This window comes from Saccopteryx leptura, chromosome 3, assembly GCF_036850995.1.
Source record: "Saccopteryx leptura isolate mSacLep1 chromosome 3, mSacLep1_pri_phased_curated, whole genome shotgun sequence".
NCBI lineage: Eukaryota > Metazoa > Chordata > Mammalia > Chiroptera > Emballonuridae > Saccopteryx > Saccopteryx leptura.
The window spans coordinates 365,165,175-365,188,233 of record NC_089505.1 but is presented as its reverse complement, the minus strand read 5'-3'; the positions used below and the strand labels follow the sequence as shown (position 1 = coordinate 365,188,233).

The 23,059-nt window shown below is 49.1% G+C and overlaps 1 protein-coding gene across 3 annotated transcripts in view; it reads left to right on the top strand.

Annotated features, from left to right (window-relative positions):
• Positions 1–211: 211 nt before the first annotated feature.
• The window catches only part of DNAAF11 (dynein axonemal assembly factor 11), a 58,592-nt gene continuing 35,744 nt past the window's right edge, over positions 212–23,059 (top strand). For 2 of the 3 annotated variants that reach the window (XM_066372507.1, XM_066372506.1), the window contains exons 1-5: positions 212–310; positions 8,335–8,502; positions 10,480–10,557; positions 16,218–16,390; positions 21,207–21,406. In XM_066372507.1, the coding sequence (XP_066228604.1) occupies positions 301–310; positions 8,335–8,502; positions 10,480–10,557; positions 16,218–16,390; positions 21,207–21,406 (629 nt within the window). In that variant the 5' untranslated portion in view covers positions 212–300. Of the gene's footprint in view, positions 311–8,334; positions 8,503–8,914; positions 8,985–10,479; positions 10,558–16,217; positions 16,391–21,206; positions 21,407–23,059 lie in introns of those variants that run through there. The other variant, XM_066372508.1, reaches the window with a different exon arrangement.

Below are 23,059 nucleotides of genomic sequence, written 5' to 3'. Positions count from 1 at the left end.
GGGAAGGGGAGCAGCCTGCAGAAGGTCGAGGTGGGAACGTGGGAGAGGGCGAGGTCTGCGGTGAGGACAGCCCCTGTTTCCTCCCGGGAGCCCCTTCATCGCGGGTTCTCACCTCCCCGCTCCTCAAGAACTCGGGAAACGCGGCGCCGCCGGGTCCCGCGCGGCCTCCGTAGAGTCCTCGTTGCCATGGTTTCCAGGGGCCAGTGAGGACGCGCCGAGATAGGACTCGCTCCAGGAAGAGCAAGGGGAATCCTGAGGGTCTGGGTCCGGCTTCTGAGAAACGGGAACGGCAGAGGCGCCATGGGCCGGAGTAAGCGCCCCCTCCCACCTTCTACCCTGGATCGTCCCCCTTCCAGACACTGTCCCGGGTCCACTCGGACCCTCGGCACCACCCCCGGGGCCACCGCGGACCCTCCTGCCCGGGGACCCGAGCCCAGCTGGGCAAAGCCGGTCTCTTCGCCCTGTGCAGACCCAGCGGTGCCAGGTCTCCCTCTGATAGCCCGGCAGCCTGGCCTCTGAGAAGCTTGAGTTTCTCCTCTGTGGAATGGGGTGGGCGTGGGATGAATAGAAGGGGGCAGTGGAAGTGCAGGGCTCAGACACAGTGGGTTCGGGTCCGCGCATGTCCTTGCTGCTGTGTGGCCGTGGGCTGTTCTGTCACAGAGCCGCAGCCTCTGATCCATTTGGGCAGGCAGTGCACCTAGTGGTCCAGGGAACCGAGCCCAGACCTCCCTCCTCCACCTGCTGGCTCTGAGCCAGCGCCTTCACCCCTTTGGGCCTAAGCCTCCTCTCGGCCAAAACAATAATAAGGCAATAACAGGATTGTTTTACAGACATATAAGGAGCATCATGAACGTGCTCCTTTAAAAATACCAAGAGAGCCCTGGCCGGTTGGCTCAGCGGTAGAACGTGGGCCCCGCGTGTGGAAGTCCTGGTTCGATTCCCGGCCAGGGCACACAGGAGAAGTGCCCATCTGCTTCTCCACCCTTCCCCCTCTTCTTTCTCTTTTTCTCTCTCTTCCCCTCCTGCAGCCAAGGCTCCATTGGAGCAAAGTTGGCCCAGGCGCTGAGGACGGCTCTGTGGCCTCTGCCTCAGGCGCTAGAATGGCTCGGATTGCAGCAGAGCAACAGCCCAGATGGGCAGAGCATCGCCCTTGGGTGGGCATGCCAGGTGGATCTTGGTCGGGTGCATGCAGGAGTCTGTCTCTCTGCCTTCCCCACGCTTCTCACATTGGGAAAATAGTAATAATAATAATAAAAATACCAAGAGAACCGTGCAAAGTGGCAGGATTCACTGTTACTTATATTTGGTTGACCATTTCTATTAAATGGAACCATGCTAATAGCCGCACCATATTTGTCCTGCCAAACTGCAGTTTAGTACAGTCCAACCTAATTGATCACTTACTGTAAAAGTGCCCCAATTACCATTTTAAAAGACTGCTAGATGCCGGGGTTTGTGCCCTAGAAGGGCTGACATCCTGACAGTGGAGAAGGCTGGAGATGGGGAACTGTGAGCGCCCCACTCCTAAATCCCTTACTGCTATTTCCCCTCAGATGCTTTCATGAAGCAACAGGAAAAAATTAAATCAGCAGCTGCAAAAGTTTTAAATGAGAATTTCAGTTCTCCCCTGTGATCCGCTCATCTTACTCCTGGCTATTACAATGAAGAATGAAGACTCCGGTCCACACAAAGACCTGTGTGTGTGTGTGATAGTTAGAGCAGCTGCTTTGCAGTAGCAAAATAACCGCAAAAAAACAGAAACAAGAAGAGTTCTCTGACATTTGCTAATGGAGGAACAAATGGTGGGCTCACTGTATGCTGGACATGGGTGTGGCTCCATTTATTCCCTGGCCCCACACGTCCCTGCTTTAATGAGAACACCTGAACAATGCTTTGTGTGTACAGATGTTCCTGTCACCTCAGACCCTGTGTCCAGTAGGCCTCAAAATAATTTTGTATTTCGCTTTTCCCAGGCCGTTATCATTCAAGCAGTGGCCATCGGTTTTTTTCTCGAAAGGGTTGGAATATTGCATATACCCTTGTTAGGGTATTTCAGAGGTCATCTCTCTGGACCCAGCCTTTCTTTTAGTCAGTGGGTTGTCAGATTAAATACAGGACAAACAGTTTTGTTTTGTTTTGTTCTCTGAATCTGACAATCCTAGTTTTACATCCAAAAAACAGGGAAAGGCCTTGAAACTGGGCAAGAAATTGTGGGGTTTTCCTGAGGCGCTGTCGTTATTCCCCAGCTCGCTGAGCCTCGCCGGCCCTTGCTGTATTGTGGCTGTCCAGATTGGGTAGTGCCATCGCTGGCTGCCCTTCTGCATTGTCCTTAGGGATGTCATGTTCTGCTAACCAGCTGCTTTGCTTTTTGCTTTCCATGGGAAAGATCCCCCGGGCTGTCATAACATTGCCCGTCCTCATAACATCGATGCACTGGTCCCCGTGTCCTCGTGGCCACCGGGGTAGCAGCTGATCTGACTTCCAAGTCCTGTCTTAGCAGCTGCGTTTAGCATCACTGCTCGCACTGACTCTTCCAGGTTGGGTTCCCCCGGGAAGCAGACTTCTAGGTGGAGGCCAGTGGGCGGCAGGCTGACTAGGGATGTTATTGGAGTGTCCAGGAAAGAAAGCAGGAGAGGTGGACAGGGAAGTTGGCCTGGGAGGCATCTTAAAAAGGCCTTTGCCAACCAACCCGGAACCTGGGAAGGCCCTCTAAGCTTGGCATGGACCTGCAGATTTTCCCAAGTTGGGGTGAGAGGGCTGGACTTTTATAGCCCCATGGCAAACAGTCCTTGAGATGGGCCTTCCTGGGAAGGGGCATGACCTTGGTTGAGGTGTCTTCATCCAAAGTGACTTCTGAAGAAGGCGGAGGGAAGAGGGGCTGTCTGCTGGCGGAGCTCCCAGCAGCAGGACTAACTCTGATCCGCAGGGGGCAGGAGGCAGGGGGCAGGGGGCAGCACACCACGGGACGGCCCAGGGTGCTTGTGTGGCGGGCGCATATCTACTCCCACTTCAGGATTCAGCTCCGGCTTCTCCTTGTCACTTTGGCCTCTTTCCACCTCCGTCTTGTCACTCAGGAGCGCTGATCACTCCCTCCTGGTACTCCTCGCGCTGTGTACTTCAGTCACTGCCCAGTAGCACCTGATCCCTGTGTTCTAACAGCGCCCTCGAGGCGAGGAGCCCCTAGCGGTGTCCGTGGGTCAGGGCACAGTGTGCTTGCTCCCTGTGGTAGCACAGCAGGAAAAGGCAGGTCAAATGAGGAATCCTGTTTTTAAAAGTTTTTTTGGAAAGAGTAAAAGAAAAGGAGAGTTTAGATGCATAAAGAGGTAACTTTCATTCAGTTGTAACCCCTGAATTTCCATTAAATCTCTATTGCATGTACAATATGTAGGTACCTGCTAGGTCTTTCGTGATATCTAAAAATTCTGCAAAATCTGTCGCAAACCTATATGGTAGATTTGATTCTAATCCCGCGAGAAACAGGGGCCTGTTTACAAAACATGACAGAAAGCCTGAAGGAGGGACCACTGAATTGTTGGCTCTGGGAGTTTCTAGAACATGGCTCAATACTCTTGAAAGCTTTGTAGGAACAAACACTGCATGACAGCCTCCAATAGTCCAGAAACCTCCTGCCCTTTGCTCCTCGACCCTGCGTCGTTCTATTGACACTCCCCTCAAGTTACCAAGAATCCAGTCACTGGAGAGGAAAGGGAGCCCCAGCGGGCTGGTCCGCTTTGGGTAAACCTTTGGGTTTCTCCGCAGAATTAGTGAGATAAGTACAAATCTGTGGTTAAAACGGTTGATACATTCCATGAACACCCATTCCTCTAGTCGTGCCGATACTGGTTCGGACCTTTGCTGATACTGGTTCGGACCTTTTCTATGCTGAGACGTTTCTCAGAATCCATCTGAGCCCTGCATTTAGCTACCTGAATTTTTACAAAATAAGGGACGGAAAGCAATATATTGCGTAAGTATCTTGGCATGCCCTCTGTACCATACGATAGGCAATGTAATACCACCTCTCTTGAAACAGACCTATTAATGCTTCCAAAGCGTTTTTAAAATGACTAGAGTGATTTCTTGTCAACATGGTGCTTCATTATTTGGAGTAGGACTTTCTAAAGGTGAACGGCGCTCCTCTGAAAGGCTCTTTGGCCTGAACTAGGTGGTACCTAACACTGCACAGAGCTCTTGCACTCAACCGCGTGAAACCCTGTCATCCCCACACGCTGTGTAGGTATTCCGGCAGGTTTCTTCCGGGGACTCTGGGTTCGGCACTGAGGTTCGCCATTACAGGTGAGGCGTCCTGGGCAGCCACAATTGTTTGTGGGCTATAAAAAGGTGTGCTGCACAGCAGTTTGCTTAATATAGAAGAGCTCAGAAAAGGGCCTCTGGGAAATTCGAGACCGCCACAGTGTTACCATTGTCTGTGGTTCTCTGTTTGTTTTTAACCTGTCCTAACTGTGTGTAATTGTTGCGTTGGGCCAGCTTCCCTGTTGTGCTGAACTAACTCGGAGACCTTGCCCTCCCTTGTGTGTGCGCGCCCGTGTGTAAATTAGTTATTTACCATGAGGGAGATTCCCTTCCCCTGCCCCCTTCTCAGCTAATAGGGATGTTTACTGTCTTCCTTCTCACGATGAGGAGATATGAACCAACATGGTTCCTTCCTGTTACCTGCATGCCCCCGAAAGGGAAGCTTTGACAATTGCAAGGAAATGATCAAATTTTCACATATAATGACGTAAGAAGAAGAGTTTGTTTTTAGAAAGGTTTAGCAAGAGAACAAAGAAGGGTGTTTGGGACCAGTAGGAACTTTGTCAGCAGTTGGAGGAACCCCCAGGTCTCTGGGCCAGGACAAATCAGCAAAGCCTTCCGGGCCGTGGAGCCGCAGGTGCCTGTGATCGCTGAGTGTCCCCAGACCCAGGAAGTCCTCTGCGGCTGTGCGACGCTGAGGTAGCCACCAGGCCAGAGGCCAGGTGCTGCATGACGAGAGTCTTCCACCCCGGACACATTCGGCTTCACCGTGCTGTCGATGGAGTCCGAGTTAGGTTTATAGCTTCACCGCGGGTACCCCCCTAAGCCTTCCGGCAGCTGGGGGCCTGATCCTGGAGAGAATGTAAATGGAGGATCATGGATCGAGTTGCAACCAAACAGCCCAATAAAATGCATTTTCCTCTCTAAAAGAATGCCGTCAGAACAGCCCAGAAGACCACCGGTAATATGAATGTTTTTCGAACCGCTTGGGTCCTGTGCCAGAGCATGGGGGCTGGGGACAGCTGGCCCCGGGCCCACCCTTTCCTCCTCTCCCATCCCCGGCTCTATCCGGGTCCCTCGGGCCTGTGTGTGAGGGTGGATACTGCCCACTCACCGGACCGTCCACATCCCCGGAAAACAGCTGCTCTCGGACAGCCCTGGGTGGAGAGAGGGGTACCTGGTGGCACAGTCTGTCTTTGCGAACGAACCTGGGGCAGCCGCCCGTGCAGGCTTGGAGGCAGGCGGGGGCCAACTTGGACAGACAATTCCAGGGCTCGTCTGCCCGGGGCATGGTCTAGGGGTAAGAGCCTGGGCTCTGGATGGGCACATCCTTCTGGCTTCGTTGATTCCAGGTCTAATGGAAGGCCTCTGAAAATCCACCCTCCCTCAGCCATGGATTTGTGTAGCTTACGTCATATATACACCATTACTCACTGAGGGTCCTCTCCGTAGTGGTGAGTAATGGCCACATTTTATGAAGTTAGTAGAAACAGCATGGGTTTGGCCATCTCAACCCCTTAACCCATGTTGCATCCTCACTAAGAGAATTCTTGTAATATTCTTGTATAAAAATAAAAATGACAGATACAGATAATACACAGAGAAAGACACTTTGACTTCACACAGCCGCTTTGCTGTATCCTCAGCTTGGCTGTACCTATTTATTCATTATCGTCTGGTTTACCGCGGGAACCCAGTCTGATGGTAGGACATTTGGAGAGCAGCTTTAATGCCCTTCTCTTACACGTTGGGTCTTCAGAAAGCCCTTTTCTTTGCCCTGCACAGAGCAGTCGCTTCAGGCTGGCTCACCTCCTAGCAGAGGCATCTGGAGGCTGTGGAGTACAGCAGTCAGTAGGGGCCCCAGCAGACCAGGGCTGGTGGGGGCTGCCCTGTTAGCCTCGTTCTTCCCCAGCCACTTGGGCTTGTCCCTCCCCAGGACGCGGTTGGCAGGCATCTCTGCCTGTTTGTTAAGCCAAAGCCTAGAGCAGCAGGACCATTCCCCTTGCACGGTATTTTAATCTCTCGACCTCTCCATTCCCGTCTGTCTTCCAAAGAACTGGCGTTGCAAGCCACCCTGTCTCCTATCATTAGAAGTTGCAGAGGGCTCAGCTAACAGCACACAAATGATCGGGTTCATACATGCTCCTTTTTTTTTTTTTTTGTATTTTTCAGAAGTGAGAAGGGAAGGGCGGGGGCAGACAGACTCCCACATGCACCTGACTGGGATCCACCTGGCATGCCCATCAGGGGGTGATGCTCTGCTCATCTGGGGCGCTGCTCAGCTACAACCAGAGCCATTCTAGCATCTGAGATGGAGGCCATGGAGCCATCCTCAGCGCCTGGGCCAACTTGGCTCCCATGGAGCCTAAGCTGCGGGAGGGGAAGAGAGAGAGAAAGGAGAGGGGGAAGGGTGGAGAAGCAGATGGGTGCTTCTGTGTGCCCTGGCTGGGAATCGAACCTGGGACTTCCACATACTGGGCCGATGCTCTACCACTGAGCCAACCAGCCAGGGACCCTATTTTTTTAATAAAGGCAAGCTCTACGTCAAGGATGCGGCATGCAGCCGGCGGTGCTGTGAAGAGGTCTGTCTCAGCTAGAGGGGACTGCACATAGGACCTGAGACATTTTGAGAGGTTCGTAGGAGCTCATGTTGGGAACAATGTTGGGAACAATGTAGCTTAGTAGTTAAGAGCACCTCGCTGGGCGCTAGACCCCGGCATTTAAAACGTGGCTCATGTACTTCCTACCAAGACCTTGGGCGAGTTTACAGACTGCCTCCGCCTATCATCTGACACTCCTAAATAGATACCGTATCTCCTGATATGTTATCACGTGTGAAGCATACAGGGCAGCGTTTGCGCCGTGCAAATGGGCAGCGAGTGAATCTTCATTATCCTTTGGAGTGGACGTGCAGTCTAGGAAATGTAAGCGTTCAAACGGACTAATACATTTCAATAGCACTGAGAATGCAGGGTTTCCCCATTGGCATGGCCTCCTCGATTTTAGTGTATCTTATGAAGATGGTTTATGTCTCATCTTTGGCTCGAACTGTGGACCCCAGGGTGTTGGGTCCAGTCCCTTGGTGCTACTGCTAGTCCAGCCCAATGCTACTGTCACTGGGAGGAGGCTCCTGCCCACCCCCCACCCCCGCCCCGTGAGCAGCGTCTTCCATTCCTCCTGGAAACAGACCCAGTGGTGGTTGCTCTATAAGACTGCAAGGCAAACTGCCTGCTCCTCTCTTTTCTCTTCAGTGTCATTTAAATTAACGCTTGTCAGTCAGCTGAATGAGTGAACGGATGAAGCTTTCCTTACTGCATGACGGGAGGTGCTTTCGTATGTTACCCTCCGTCAGCCCCCCCCCCCCCCCAGTTTTTCTGTCTCGGTTTACTTAGTGAGTCTCACCCAGTTTGACATGACATCACCACAAGGCTCCATATCATCTTTCTTATAGTCATTACCCATCAACCATCAACCCCCGTCTCCATTCATACTGCAAAATGTGTGTAGACCCTGCACAAAAGAGAGGAAACTTACGGTACGTCCCCTCCGCCTGACCCATCGTGGTGCCACAAAACCTCCAGCAGGGGGCAGCTCTCCTCAGTCTGAGCACTTTCCTTTGGAAAATCATCTGGGCCTGGAGAATTGGCGTTTATCATATTTCCCCATGTATACGACGCTCCCATGTATAAGATGCCCCTTAATTTTGGGGCCTGAAATTTGATAAAAGAAATATATGACATAAAGTTTTTGAACTCAAGTTTTATTCATCATAAAATTCATACAACTCCTCATCACTGTCAAATTCCCATCCTCATCTTGTCCTCATCTGTGTCTGATGACGAATCACTGCCTTCAACAATGAGTGCAAAAACAAATGCAAAAAAAGCGGGAAATACAAGTAACAAAATCTACAACCGCTGTATAAGCCGCACCCAGTTTTTAGGCCCCGAATTTTTCAGAGAAGAGTGTGTCTAGTGCCTGGGGAACGGCGGTAACTGCAGGAGACCCAGGCACAGGTAAGGTGGTGACCTGGCGGTGAGCAGGGGACAGATGTGTGATGTGCCACAAACGCCCTTTCAGTCACGGAAGACCTCATCAGACGGAATGCCGAGCACAACGACTGCGTCATCTTCTCCCTGGAGGAGCTCTCCTTGCACCAGCAGGAGATAGAGAGGCTGGAGCACGTGGACAGGTGGTGCCGGGACCTGAAGATCCTCTACCTTCAGAACAACCTCATTGGGAAAATCGGTAAGTGTTCAGGACTTTGTGCTCATGGCTTCGTGAACGGGGGTATTTGGCGATGTCCGGGGGCGTGTTTGGTTGTCCCAAGTGTGAGTGTGTGTTGAGCGGGGTGCAGGGCCGGGGGGCCCCCCGCCACACACAAGAAACTCAGGAAGCCCCCAGGTCTAAAACGTTAGCGTGGCTGAGGCCGGGAGCCCCGGGGAGGTGCTTGCCTCTAGCTTGGTGGGTAATTCCAAATTGGCCATAAGGTTGCAGAGGACAGAGACGTGGCGTCGTGTATTTTTGTTGTTGTTGAGATTTATTGTCATTCTTTATGTTTCTTTAGAATGTTATCTTCAGCATCTCTGACTCTACCAGAAGTTGGAGACTCTGGCACATTGTTCGAGCCAGACTGTCAGAGACAGCCAGCTCACATGCACGAGGCGTTCAAGGGCCGGCCTTGTGTACGGTTCTGAAAGAGTTCCCGAAATTTCAATCTGCGCAGCTGGGTCCGTCACAATCACTAATTAGTAGCATGGTGTTTCAGTCCTTTTCAGAGCTGTGCAAAGGCTTAAATCTGTGCTTGCAAAGTGTTCTTAAACACCCTTTTAAATATTAATAGTGGGATTTGTCAGCGCTCCCCCACCCGTGGGCGCTTGGGCCCAGACTTGGCTAGGGAAGCTCTTTCTCTTGGCCTCAGAGTCGCCCTTGTGTCCTGGAGGTGGGTCGCTGCCTCCCCGGAAGCTCCGCTCCTCACTGGGGAGCACAGATGGACTTGGAGGTGGCGAGGGAGAGGCTGTGCTCAGTGTTGGCCCGGGTGTGAGCTGAGGACCCCTGGGCTCCTGTTAGAAGGGGGCTCAGGCTCCCCCTCAGGTGTTCTGACTCAGAATTTGTGGGGGCGTCCCCCCGGAATCTGCATGTGTGTGTGTGGCTTTCCGGTGAGCTTGGGCCTGGGCGAAGTTGGGGGCCCCAGAGGTGCCCGGACTGGGGAGGGCGAGGCCCAGCTATGGCAGTGCGTGAGGACTCCCTTCCTGCTGCCCAAGGGGCTCTATGCGTTTGTACCCAGGGAGCTTTCTCCCCTGACGCTTTGGCTCACTGATCTTGAGTTAATTTAGGACATCTTCCCCGAAAAAAATCTCGGCTTTATTTTCCTACCGGATGACCCTGTTTGCATTTAGAGGGGTATACATATAACAAACATGGGGAAGGAAGAGGTATTTTATTGTGGACTGGCAATTCTAACACCCTCCATTGATGTCTGGACTTACTTATGGTGGTTGTTTTGCCTATATGGCTTTCGTGTTTATTAAAAACAATCCCGTATGAGGCTGACTCGGGCTTCAGTAGAGGGAAACCCTATGCAGTGTGGCTTACCAGTAAGGAAATCTAGTACCCTACCTAACGATCAAGTCTAGGGCTGGGCAGGCTCCAGCTGTGGGTTGGTTGATCCCTTCTCTCTGCTCCACCAGTCACTGGGCTTCATCCTACAGCTGGTCCCCTTCGGTTCCAAAATGACTGTGAGTATCAATAGGGGTAATACTTCTGTCCTTTTTTTAAAAACATTCAACAGAAAAAGAGAGAAAATCCCCAAGTGTGGAATACTGATCTTCCCTCTGAGGTGGTTGGGCGCACATGGTGTGCATGCCCTCTCTCCCATCACATGGTTGCCAGGAGACCGCCTGGCAGTGGGCTGGTTGGCTGGAGCCTGAGTCCCTGAGCTGTCACTAGCAAGGGACATGGGATTGCCAGGCACGGGCCAGCCGGGTTAAGCCTCACCGGTGGAGTTGGGGCTGGGCAGAGACAGGCGCAGGGCTGGCTTCCGTTGGAAAAGACAGAGGGACACATGGATACGACCATCCCTGTGTGACGTGCAGGTGTAGATCGGAAAAACCAACATGGTTTTGATGACCATAATAATTGTCAGATTCTCTATCAATCTTCATAGTCAATTATGTAAAAATGTCTTTTATCTTGAAGGCTAATGACATCATTTGTTTATTTCAGAAAATGTTGGCAAACTCAAGAAACTTGAATATTTAAATTTAGCTTTGAACAACATTGAAAAAATTGAAAATCTGGAAGGTAAGAATTTTCCTCTTATTTTGTGAATTAAAATGGAGTTTGAAAATTTGATTTAAACAGTAGTGCTTAAACAATATATTCTTCCATTTTGTGGGCTTTCTTGTCTACTTTTCTTGATGGTATTTTTTTGGAAGACAATTATTCTTTTTAAATAATAGCTTTATTGAGGTGTAATTGATATGCAAAAACCTGCACATATTTAATGCTACAGCTGGGTGAGTTTGGACATGTGCACACACTCATGAGACCATAAAGGTGACAGACATACCCGTCACCTCTGTTTTTTCTGATCTCTCCTCAAACTTCTTTTTTTTGTGTGTGTGTTTTTCCGAAGTTAAAAGCGGGGAGGCAGTCAGACAGACTCACGCATGCACTGGACCAGGATTCATCCGGCATGCCCACCAGGGGGCAATGCTCTGCCCATCTGGGGTGTTGCTTAGCTGTAACCGGAGCCATTCTAGTGCCTGAGGTGGAGGCCATGGAGGCGGAGGCCATGGAGCCATCCTCAGTGCCCGGGCCAACTTTGCTCCAATGGAGCCTTGGCTGCAGGAGGGGAAGAGAGAGACAGAGAGGAAGGAGGGGGAGGGGTGGAGAAGCAGATGGGCGCTTCTCCTGTGTGCCCTGGCCGGGAATCAAACCTGGGACTTCCACACTCTGGGCCGATGCTCTACCGCTGAGCCAACCGGCCAGGGCCTCAAACTTTTTTTAAATATATTGTTTCGCACTAAGTTGATCCTCCCTGCCTTTCCACCTGCATTCCTTGTTGAAACCTCCTCATCTTGCTCTGCATTCTGGAAAGTGCCCTGTGTTACTCTGCAGGCTATATATATATGTGCTGTTATTTTTTTCTCAGTGCCTGGTAACCTTTGGTGTCTGTTCATAATCACAAAGGACTTGGTTGGTTCAGTGGCTGGGAGGGCTCTTCTGCAGCCGTGAGGTTGGGTGCCCATGTCCAGCCTCTCTCCTTTCTGCCGGGGGGCTCTGTGGGCACTGTGGGCAGGCGTGACGTGGGCAGGCATCCTTCTGAGTGTGGGCTGGCACCCCACCCCCATCTGCCAAGAGCTCATATTAGGGGAGATCTCACTTAGGTTGTGGTAGATTTTAGCCTATTCACCTCCTGGTGTAGAAACGGATATTTCAGTGACTCTCAGAGTTAAGTATCAACAAAGACATAGATATTCATCATACTTTGTAAATTGTCAACCTCAGAACCTAGAATATCAGGACCACCAAAGCCCCAAAACCTGTGTCAGTGCTGGGATTTCTGGGATTGGGGTTTACTGGCATTTTCTGCATTAGAAGTGGAGTCATTGCTTTCCCCCAGACACTGCTCCACAGTCCTATTACCACGTGCTCGTGCAAACAAACAGCACGACCGGATTAACTCAGCATCCCTGTACTGTGGCAGTAAAATATCAACCTACATGTCAGAGGAGTCATTAAAACTCTCTCTCTCTCAGTTGGCTGGTCCGCGGCTTGTTATTTTTAAGAAAGTGTCTGAAAGAACAGGAGAATTCTGGTTTTTTTTGCTGTATGTTTTTGTCGTCTACCACTAGGGGGCAGCATTGTCACTATTGTTGTGTGGGCTCTGGGAACCACAGAGCCTCTCAGGCCTGTTCCCTGGATGCTTCTTTCTTGGGTTCTCCGCCTCCCAGCGCGATGTGGAGGCGCTGGGCCCCGGGGTGGTTTGTGGATATGTATGGTGGGGTGGGGGAAAGTGGGCAGCTTATCTGCTGGCAAATATGCACTTTTTGTTTAATTTTAAAGGTGAGAGAGGAGGGAAATGAATATCCACACTTAGCTCACCTACTTGAGTCAATCTCAACATCGTTTTAAACGTAAGTTGTAGTTTTGTTTGTTTTGCTAGGTGAGAAAAAATAGCTAGTATCCTTTTTTTTCTCTTTTTATCCTATTGTGGAATCACTGGGCTAGAATAAGTTTCCTTCCTTTTCCATCCCTCCTCCTCACCCACCCTCACCTGGAAGGAGAGGTGAGGGTCCTGCTGGTGTGAGCTCCCCCTCGGGGAGGCAGTGAGTCTGGCCTCACTGTAAACTCGGGAGTTCCCAGTCACCCGGATCTTACGTTAGACTTCCTTATATGTATCTTTCACGTCTCATAAAACCCATTCAGTATTTGTTCCAGTGTGGAACAAACATACCGACGTTGAGACATAAACTTAATTATATTTATACCCACGTGGAGTTTCATAGTTTTTCTTCATATAGTGGCTGAGTCCACATTTTTTATAATTTAATGACTGGAATCACCAGGTGTATTGATGTGTTTTAAATAAACCTTAGTGTGGTGCTCGAACTGTTTTTAATTGTGTCTGCTATTGTGAACAGAACAATTCTGAACAGCTTTGTACACATTACCTGTTTCAGTTGATGTACCCAAATGACATTCTGGATCCCGGGGAAAAACGTTTAAAAGCCTATTTTATGCATTGTCAGCCTGAATGCTGAAACGTATAATTGTTATTTTATAGGCTTAAGAATATTTTAAAAAATTTGTCTCTATTGTCCCCAGTATAATGAAAACAGTGGCTTTGTTGTCCTTTTTTAAAATAGATATGTCTGTTTTTGAAGATGGGAAGTTGTGAACTTCCTCTATCTGTATAGTAGACTCTAGAATGTATCGGTGTTTATTCTTGTACATTTTAGGGTACTGATCTTGTTAATGATTGACATGTTCACTATAGTGATACAATACATAGTTTAGACAGGCAAAATGAGCTCTACTCTTCTGTCGGAAAACAGCAGTCTTTTGTTTTGCCCTCAGAACCCTCAGTCCCGCCCCCAGCGGTGATCATTCTCAACTCCCCTCCGCTGTGCGACCTTCCCGCAGAGTGTGCTCAGTCGAGGCTCTGCCTGGCCTTCCTGGCTCTTCTCGTCTGGAGCGTCATCTGTTGACTTTCTGAGGCGGAGGACGCAGACTTTGTTCTCCCCGCTGCCTCCCAGGCTCTCTGTTCCCTCCCACCCACTTTGCTTATATTCTTATATCCTCTAATGGGATATCATAATAGTGGGATGTCGACATGGGGTATCGACCTATTTCTGGTGACTGGTGTTTTGCATTAACACTCTGCCGAGAGGAGAGATGGCACTCTCCTGTGCTGACCCACGTCTAGTCTCTGCCCTCTCTTCCTGCCCCCACCCCTCATCCCGCTTCCTCCAGCCGGTCTGGCTCTCCCAGGCCCTGCTGTGCATTGCAGGCAAGTCCTGCGCGGGGCCCACCCATCAGATGGGTGTGAGTACAACTGCTTGTACTTGTAGGCCCCACATTGTGTTCCACCGGCGTCAGCTTGACGCCAGAGGGCCCCTCGCCTGGGGGCGGCCCCTCCCTGCTCCAGCTCCGACTTACAGCACAGCAGTTCTCCGCAGGCTTCTCTCAGCCTGCGTGGCCCCCAACACCCTGATCAAGGCCACCCAGCGGCCCTTGGCCTCTCCACTCTTTCTTTGCTCTGCCTCCCCTAATGGCTTTAGGATTTAGTTGTTCTGAAGGACACAGAAAGGAAGGGAAGGGAAGGAAAAAGAAATACGAACAAGAGGAAAGCCACTAAAAAATCTTTCCTTCCTCTTTTCCTTTCTTTTGTGCATCCATCCATCTATCCTTCCTTACCTCCATCCTGTGCTTTCAAAATAGGGAGCAGATTTTGGAGACTATTGCCATATTTTGTGAGAGAGGTGACAGAAACCTGAACTGGAATGTCAGTAACAGGATTATAGTCGCGAGAAGTGTGTGAGATTGCAGTTAGGTCTGCAGGGCCGGCTGACTGATGACCAAAGGGGCCAAGGGCGTCAATTAGGTTAGCTTTCAAGTTGACCTTGGCTTGACTCTGGGTCACACTCACATCTGATAGCACAGTGGCAATGGCAGTAACAGACTCCAGACATGAGGAAGGAAGAAAAGCTGTCCTGGGGTGTGGAGAGCAAGAGAAACCATGGAGAATTCGGTTTTGGACATGCTGAACGTGACTTGTCTTGCAGGCGTTTGAAACTAGGTCGATATTCAGTGGCAACGTCAGATATTGGGGTTGTTGGGAGCTGTCAGAATCTGGCGTTAGTTCAACCAATGAACACAGCTGTTGTCATCAAGAAAACCACGGGGACAGGGAACGTTGGGTGAAGGATGGAAATTTGGATCATATTACCGCTGACGGAGTGGAGAAGTTTGTAAGAGAGGTCCAGGGGATGCAGCATGTTGTAAAGGAGGAGTCGTATCACTGCCAGACAGCTGGGAGGTTTAACAGAGAATCCGGGTCAGCCCTGCCACACGCAGCAGGTTGTGCTAGTGTGTCATGGGCCGGAGAGGGTCTGCATGAAGGTCCTTGGTTACCTTTAGAGGAGCAAACCTAGCAGAATGTTGGGGGTGGCGGCCAGGAGCAATGGGTTGAACAATGGGTGGGACTGACAAAAACGAACCAATGAATGCAAACCTAGGGTGACTTAGTGTCTCAGTGGGCGTGGCCTGCTTCTCCAGCTGCGTTCCTGGTGCCTCTGCACATTAAAATTCCAATGCCCATCTCCCCCCCCCCCCCTTCTCTATATTAGACATAGCGTGAGGTGAAATACCACGGATTTTTAAGAATCCTTTTATCCCGAAGACCTGGCTCAGTGACTCGTGCAGAGCAGGCACCCAGTAACTGCTAGATGGACGGATGGATGTAGGGTGAGGACCCAGCATGAAAGTGGAGCTAACGTATCTGGAAGAGACTGGCTTGGGATATGACTAGACAGAAGGAAGACATGGGACGCTGGGCAAGGTGCGTCAGGTGCTAGAATCAGGAGAGGGGACGGGGAGACACGCGACCCCGTGATGAAACTGGTTCTACCATAGAGACTTCAGACATGAGAAAAACTTTGCCAGAGGTGACAGGGGTGCAGAGCTGTGAACAATCTGAATCAAGTTCACTTCGGAGAGTTTAATATGAGATCTCAGGAACCAAAGTTCACCCTAAGTTATAAACAAGTCACAAATCAACAACAGAAAAGCAGTATGTAATCAGGAAGCGCCTGGGAAGGGTGGAGTGCGCGGAAGTTAGGAGAAATGAGCACAGAACAAGTGGGAGCTGGGACGTCAGCGAGAGGTGACGCTAACGTGATTGAAGTTGCAAAATCTGCCATCCCAGTCCAATGAGCGTGAGCCAGCCGCAGGCAGGGACGGCCGCATGCTGGACCTCGCCCACAGAGGCTGCTGTGTAAGCCAGACCAACTCGTCCTTGGTTCACGGAAGGATCCGGGAGCTCTCTGCTCATGCAGCTGCAGCAAGCATCCCTCCTTCCCACGGGCGGGCGCATTGCCCAGGAAGCCGCGTGCTGGCCAAACGAGTGCTCATCGGGCTGTTTCTCAGCCTGGCTGACACCGACTGAAGCTCTCTAGGTGGAAGGCACGGCACCAAGTCCTTGACACACGTCCTCTCCTATTACCTTCATTGGTAATTGGGAACCCTCACTCCTGTAATTCTACAGAGGAGAAGCGCGGCTGGTAGCTTTTCCAGGGTCACCCAGCAAGGATGTGGCAGAGATAGGATTTGGTAAGCAGTGCAGTCAATCAGCAGACTTAAAAGCTGGCCACCGTTACCTCGGTTTTGCGCTGCTATTGCACACATCATTTTATTACCAGCGTGATTTATTTCTTTGTTTCCATTTCTCTCAACAGGGTGTGAGGGGCTGACGAAACTCGACCTGACTGTGAATTTCATCGGCCAGCTGAGCAGCGTCAAGGCGCTCCGGCACAACATCCACCTGAGAGAGCTGTTTCTCATGGGCAACCCGTGCGCCGACTTCCGCGGCTACAGGCAGTTCGTGGTGGCGACTCTCCAACAATTAAAGGTATGTTTCTTTCAATGATGTGGAAATCTCAGAGAGGTGAACGCAAGCGACTACAATAATTCCTGATTCACTCAGAGCATTGTCAGGAAATATGTTGCTTCAGAGAATGAAATATTCCAGAAAATCAAAAACCAATTCTTTGACTTAGTGAGCTTTAAAATTGTTATAATTGCTTTCATAAATCTCTGAAAAGTAAATTGGGTACTTTTCTCCTTTTTCAATCAGAATACACAGAGCTTAATTTAACTATTTCTTTTTTTTTCTTTTCTTTTTTTTGAAAGAGAGAGAGAGAGATAGAGAGGAATGGGGAGAGAGAAGCATCAACTGTTGTTTCACTTAGTTGTGCCATTGAGTGCTTGTCATGTGCCCTGACCAGGGCTCAAATAAATGACCTTGGGGTTGAGCCCGCACCTTTGGGATCGGCGACCCTGGAGTTGAGACAGAGATCTCCAGGCTGGAGCCAGTGGCCCCTGGATCAAGCCAGTGAGCTCCACGCTCTATCCACTGCACCACTGGCCAGGGCTTAATTTAAATATTTCTTGATGAGTTCAAATGGTTGGTATGAAAAGCATTTATCATTACTAATAGTTTAGGGGTTTTAGTTTAGGGCTACAGTATTTCATCATCTTAAACTACTGTGTTCTTATCACTTTTATAAGAATTGTTTTCTGATTGCTCTCTGTTAACTTGCTCTCCATGTTAGCGGTTCTGAAACTCGGGTAGGTACCATACGGAAACACTTGGGTGGCGTCGGCTGGCCCCGCCCCCAGAGTTCCTGACTCGGCGGGTCTGATAAGACACTCGAGACCTCGCGTTGCTAACACCTCCCCAGACACGCTGACGCGGCTGGCCCGGCGCGCGCCTTGAGAGCCACCACTCTCTGGGTTCGTCTCCTGTGCGGTGTGTCCCCTCATCTAATACTTTGGAGCTAGGAAAAAGCGTCCAGTTTCTAAAGAAACCATACGCCCGAACGTATTGAAGAAGTAATGTTAATTTTCGTGTAATTCTAAGAGTTCCCGACCTGCACGGGCCCCACGCTTCTGCGAGGAGACTGCGCAGGCGCGCGGGCTCTGCTCCGCGTTCTTCAAGTCCCCGGACGTTTGTTTTCAGACTGCTGTGGTTTGTGTGCTGAGGTTTCTGTGTTAATGGGACACGTTTCTTCTCATGTAAAATCTCTTGGATTAAGAGAACGAGTGACTCAGGTGATTGAATCTAGAGTGTATGTTTGGAATAAATGATAAGTGGGCTCCAACGGGTTGATCATCATTGCCCAGTGAGTTCCTAGGAAGCAGACTGCCGAGAACCAGGATATCACAGGGGTGGACCCTGGAGCAGGATGCTGGGAGCCACTTCCCTGGGAAGGGGTCAGCCCGTTCCAGCCAAGCCGGTCCTAGCTGAGCCTGTCCCCACTGACCCCGTCCCAGCCGAGCCTGCCCCAGCCGAGCCCGTGTCCCCGCCGCAGTGTTCCAGCTGGAAGTTTGTGATTGCCGTCCGACAGGCGCCTGTCACCTAGGCCAGGGTGTTCCCGGTGCTTTGGGCACAACATCTCTGACCCTCCCGGACCCCAGCAGGGCGATGGTTAGTGCGCTCGCTCGGAGAGGAGGAAGTCAGGGTCGGAGAGTTGCTGTGCGCCTCGTTTCAGCTGGCCCACCTGGCAGGTGGCTCCCGTGGGCTTTGATCCCGAGATCCCACCATCCTCAGGACACCGTTCTCACTGCTTGTCTGCAGACTGAGGTACAGGCTTCGCGTGCGCGTCACTCCTTCCGGCAGCCTGCTCTGACTCAGCAATCACACTGGCAACAGCAGCCTCTCTGAAAAACAGCATTCATAAGCATGTTTACTAGTATTTAAAAATAGGCTGATAAACTTTAGAATCTTAATCATCATTTATTTCCTTGAAAGCTGTGATCTACTTGAAAGGCATTGTGTTAACAGATGTATGATTTTCCTAGGGCCACCCTAACAAAGCACCACAAACTGGGTGCTTAAACCCCAGAAACCTATCATCTGCTAGTCCTGGAGGCTGGAAGTTCAGGATCATGGTGTCAGCAGGGTTACCCTCTTTCGAGGCCGAGGCCAGCCTCAGGGTCCCTGTGAGGCACCTGTCCCGGGCCTCTCTCCTAACTCCCGCTGGCTGAGGGCGAGCCTTGGTGTTCCTCGGCTCGTAGAAGCACCACTGCTATCTCCGCCTTCATCTGGACATGGCCTTCTTATGTCTCTGTCTGTTCACATGGTATTCTTGTTATAAGGATATCTGTCGCATTGGATTAGGGACCCACCCTACTCCAGGATAACCTCATCTTAACTAACTGCATCTGCCATGACTGTTTCCAAATGAGGTCACATCATCAGGTCCTGGGGTTAGGACTTCAGCTGTTTTGGGGAGAGACACAACTCAACTCATAACAACGGAGTGGTTATTTAGACAGACACAGAGACAGGTGTGCGGAGATCTGCCCTTTCTAAGTATCCTTTTCCAGGTGTCCGAGCCGGACCAGGTAGTGAGCGGGCACAGGAGCATAGGAGAAAGAGTTTGGTAGCAGGCAGACCAGAGTTGAGCTCGTGTCTCCACGAGCTATGAGCGGCCTACCTCATTTTCCTAATCTCTAATAACCCCCGCTTTAAAGGAGGTCTGTGAAGCTTTTGATGCATTTTAGTCTGTCTTTCTCTTTGCTACGGCACGTGTGCCGTGATCACTGGGAAGCGTGGACAATCTACCTCTGTGCTTCGAGAATCCACAGTAAAGAAAGACCAAGAAATATTATAATCACAACTTAAACCCTAACTCTCCGTTCATTAGACCGTCTAAACTCAGGTGGGATTTCGGCTGGAAGGAAACCTGGGCGAGTTTCAAAGACTACCTAACGGAAGTCGTCAAATAAATTGAGACCCAGTAAAAAAGACAGGTGCTGACAGACACGTGGCACAGTCCCAAATGTGTTCTCCATTTTCAATACGAGCTTTTCTGTTTCCCGTCTGTATGGTGATGGGGGTTCATTTGTCATATTCTTTTAGAAACAAGAGGTCTAAATGAAAATCAATATTTATTTAAACCAGAGTTTAAGGAAAGACACACACACATAATTACATACACAAATGTATTTTTTTAAAAGTAAACCCTTAAATCCTTGTGACGCAGCCACAAGTGATAGAATAACACCTTGCTTCCCGTTCTTTATCCAAATTCCAATGGAAGAAATCACAAGTGGTCAGAATTTTCCAAATTGTTTAGATCTTAACTCTAGCTTAAATTAGGTAATTTTTTAAAAAGGCTAAGTACTTGGACCATAATTACTTATCCCCTGAAAGGAGAGGTCTCAGTAAATTGGGTCTGGCCGCTGTGGGCTCATGTTTCACCGAAGGATGCTGGAGTAACAGCTCCCTGAAGCCTGTCCTGTGTGGGGAGGGCACGACACCTCGCAAGCTCTCCACCAGAGAGCTCTGCTTCAGAAATGCATTTTAAAGATTACGGGAAACCGAAACACTGGTACATTTTCTCATGAAAGACGACAGAAGTCAGGTAACTGATACTGTTTTCCTGTTTTGCTTTGGCTGCCAGGAAGCTCAGACCCAAGTCAGCGGCCCACCTACAGCAGTCCCATGTGTCCTGCGACCAAAAGAACCCAGATTAAGTTTTTTATTTCCACGTCACAATGTTATAATTTTGATTTACAATGAAACGAATCCTGATAATGTTTTTTTTTTTAATTTATATATTTTTCATCTTTGTGTGTTTCTTCCTTTTATGTCCGTTCCCTATTGCTAGGGTCATGAATTCCCACAAACATAGTGGCTTACAACACCACAGATCCATACTCTGACAGTCCTAGATGTCAGACGTCTAAAACCGAGGTGTGGGCAGGGCCGTGTTCTCCCGCGGGCCACGGGCTCGGTGGGATTCCCTGCATGTTTCAGCTTGGGAGGGTGCCTGCCATTTTGGGATGGGGGACCCTTTCTCCATCTTCCAAGCCAGCAGTGTAGCGCCTTCAGTCTCCCCCTGTCTCTGACCCTGACCCCTCTGCCGTCTTCTTTCACCTGAAGGAGCCTTGTGCTTACACTGGGCCCACCCAGATCATCTGGGTCATCTCCCCATCGGAAATTTCCTAATTCAATCACATCCGCAAAGTCCCTTTGCCATGTGAAGTAGTATTTATGGAATTAGAACGTGTCTATTTTAGGGAGGAGGAGGCATTTTTCTGCCTACCACACCTTTCTAAATACCTCCCCACTTTCTGTAGGATGAGGCTGGGTAAATAAATAGGTATCTTTAACCTGGTAGCCTTGAAATGGCAGGTTTTAGGTTGGTGTTTCATTTGAATGTTTCAACTTGGAAAATCACTATAAAAATACCAATGTAGACAGAACCATAACAATTAATAATGCAGTTTGTGTGTCTTTGAAAAGGTAGAATGTGCATTCATATGTATTAGAGCTCAACTTTGTGCAATATACAAATTCCTTTCTTGTAGAGAGAATTTGGGAAGGGTCATTGTTATACTTTAGAGCTATAGTTTGACTTGGGGCATTGAAATCCTTGATGATGAGTCGTTATCAAATTAATATATTTTGAGAGCTTTTTATTAATAATCAGTTTCAACAGAAGACCTACTTAGTATTACCAGTAAAGACAGTTTATAAACTGTGTTGATTGTATGAAATAAACATTGACTTAGATCAAAGTGTCTGATGCGTCCCATATCAATATGATGCATTATTTATTGTTTCTAAGTTTAAAATATTCCCTTCAAAGTCAACTCGGGGCTGATTTCAAATTGCACTAGAATAATTGCTCTGTATCGGTTATTTTTCATTCAAGTGGTTGGACGGGAAAGAAATAGAACGTTCAGAAAGGATTCAGGCCTTGCAGGACTTTCCAGTAATTGAACAACAAATCGGGGAGCAGGAGAAAGCCTACTGCCTCAGGCGAGCCAAGGACAAGAAGGAGGCGGAGAGGAAACTTCAAGAAGAGCGTGAGAACCGGGAAGAGGAAGGTCGCCCGGGCTGTGACGGATGCAGGTACACAGACCTTGGCGCCAGTCGGTATCTAAATTATTAGTTGACTTTCCCGCTGACTTTGGTTAGAAGCAGCCAACCATGTTCTTGTCGCAAGGTGTTCCCAGCATCACTTACATTCCAGGTGATTGATTTGAAGGATGTATTCTGTGAATTGGAGGGGAAGGCTATGAGCATCCCATTGTTGGTGACGATCCTATGAGGCTTTCCTCCCGTAGAAAATAAAGCCTTTCCAAACTAGCAACTTAAATTTGCATCCAAACTTATCCTCAGACAGACTCTCTCTAGAGATGCACAGTAGAGATAAATGAACAGGTGTATACTTTGATTTGCAGAGTATGAAAATTTTAGATAAGTTAAAATGCAAATCACAGTATTATACATTGAATACTTTTGATAGCAGCAAAAATGTTCTATTTCGTGAATTATATAATGAATAGATTTTAATGTGACTAATAAGCCGTTAGTTGTTTTCATTACAAACATGAACTATTTAATTCTCATTCATGTGAATTGCAACTATAATCAGTTGATTTGATTTTGTACAGTAAAAGCTTTAAATATTTTGATAACAGAATCTCTTAAACTTGAGAAAATAATAGTTATACAATTTTCAGACATCCATAAATGTTAAAAAAAAATAGGTAGCTATAGTTTCACCATCCAGATTTAATAACTGTCAGTAGTTTGCATGTTTGCTTTGGGTCTTTTTTAAAAATAAGAAATAAAATATCATTAATAGATATGTTCTTCCCCCAGCCTGTTTCTTCTTTCGTCTGCGGTGGTGTCTGCCCCCCACAATTAGTACATATTTCATAAATGTTGTTTCCACCCATATTTTTACTCCATTTACTAGGTAATTGTGTCTCTTTAAACAAGAGTAGTTAGGTATGTGCTTTTTGTTTGTTCATTTGGTTTTTAGTATGAGTGATTGTCTTTTCAGCACTTTGCTTTTCATTCAATGTTATCTTTTTGAGATTTATGCATCGGAAGACACATGGAACTAGCTCATTCATTCTGACTGCGGCATAACATTCCATTGGGTGAATGAATCGCAGTGTGTCATAAAGGTGATATTCAAAATATCTACCAGGCCTTGGCCAGCTGGCTCAGTGGTAGAGCATTGGCCAGCATGTCAATGTCCCGGGTTCTATTCCTGCTCAGGGCACACAGGAGAAGTGTCCATCTGCTTCTCCACCCCTTCTTCCTCTCACTTCTCTCTCTTTCTCTTCCCCTCCTGCAGCCATGGCTCGATTGGAGCAGTTGGCCCCAGGTACTGAACTGAGGATAGCTCCACGAACTCTACCTCAGGTGCTAAGAAGAGCTTGATTGCTAAACAACAGAGCAATGCCCCAGATGGGCAGAGCATCACCCCCTAGTGGGCTTGCCAGGTGGATCCCAGTCGGGGAGCATGTGGGAGTCTGTCTCTGCCTCCTCTTCTCTCCCTGAATAAAAAATAAAAATAAAAAATAAAAATCTAACAGCTAGTGATTCACTGGCCCTGGCCAGTTGGAGTATGCACAGCTCTAACACCGGCCCGGCCCTCCCAGTGGCTGCAGCTGAAGCTCAGCCCTGGGGCAGCCGCCTCCTTTGGGCAACCACGTAGGCTGTCCCCCTCTTTCATTTTGCAGAAGGAGTTGCACGCATCTCCTTGTG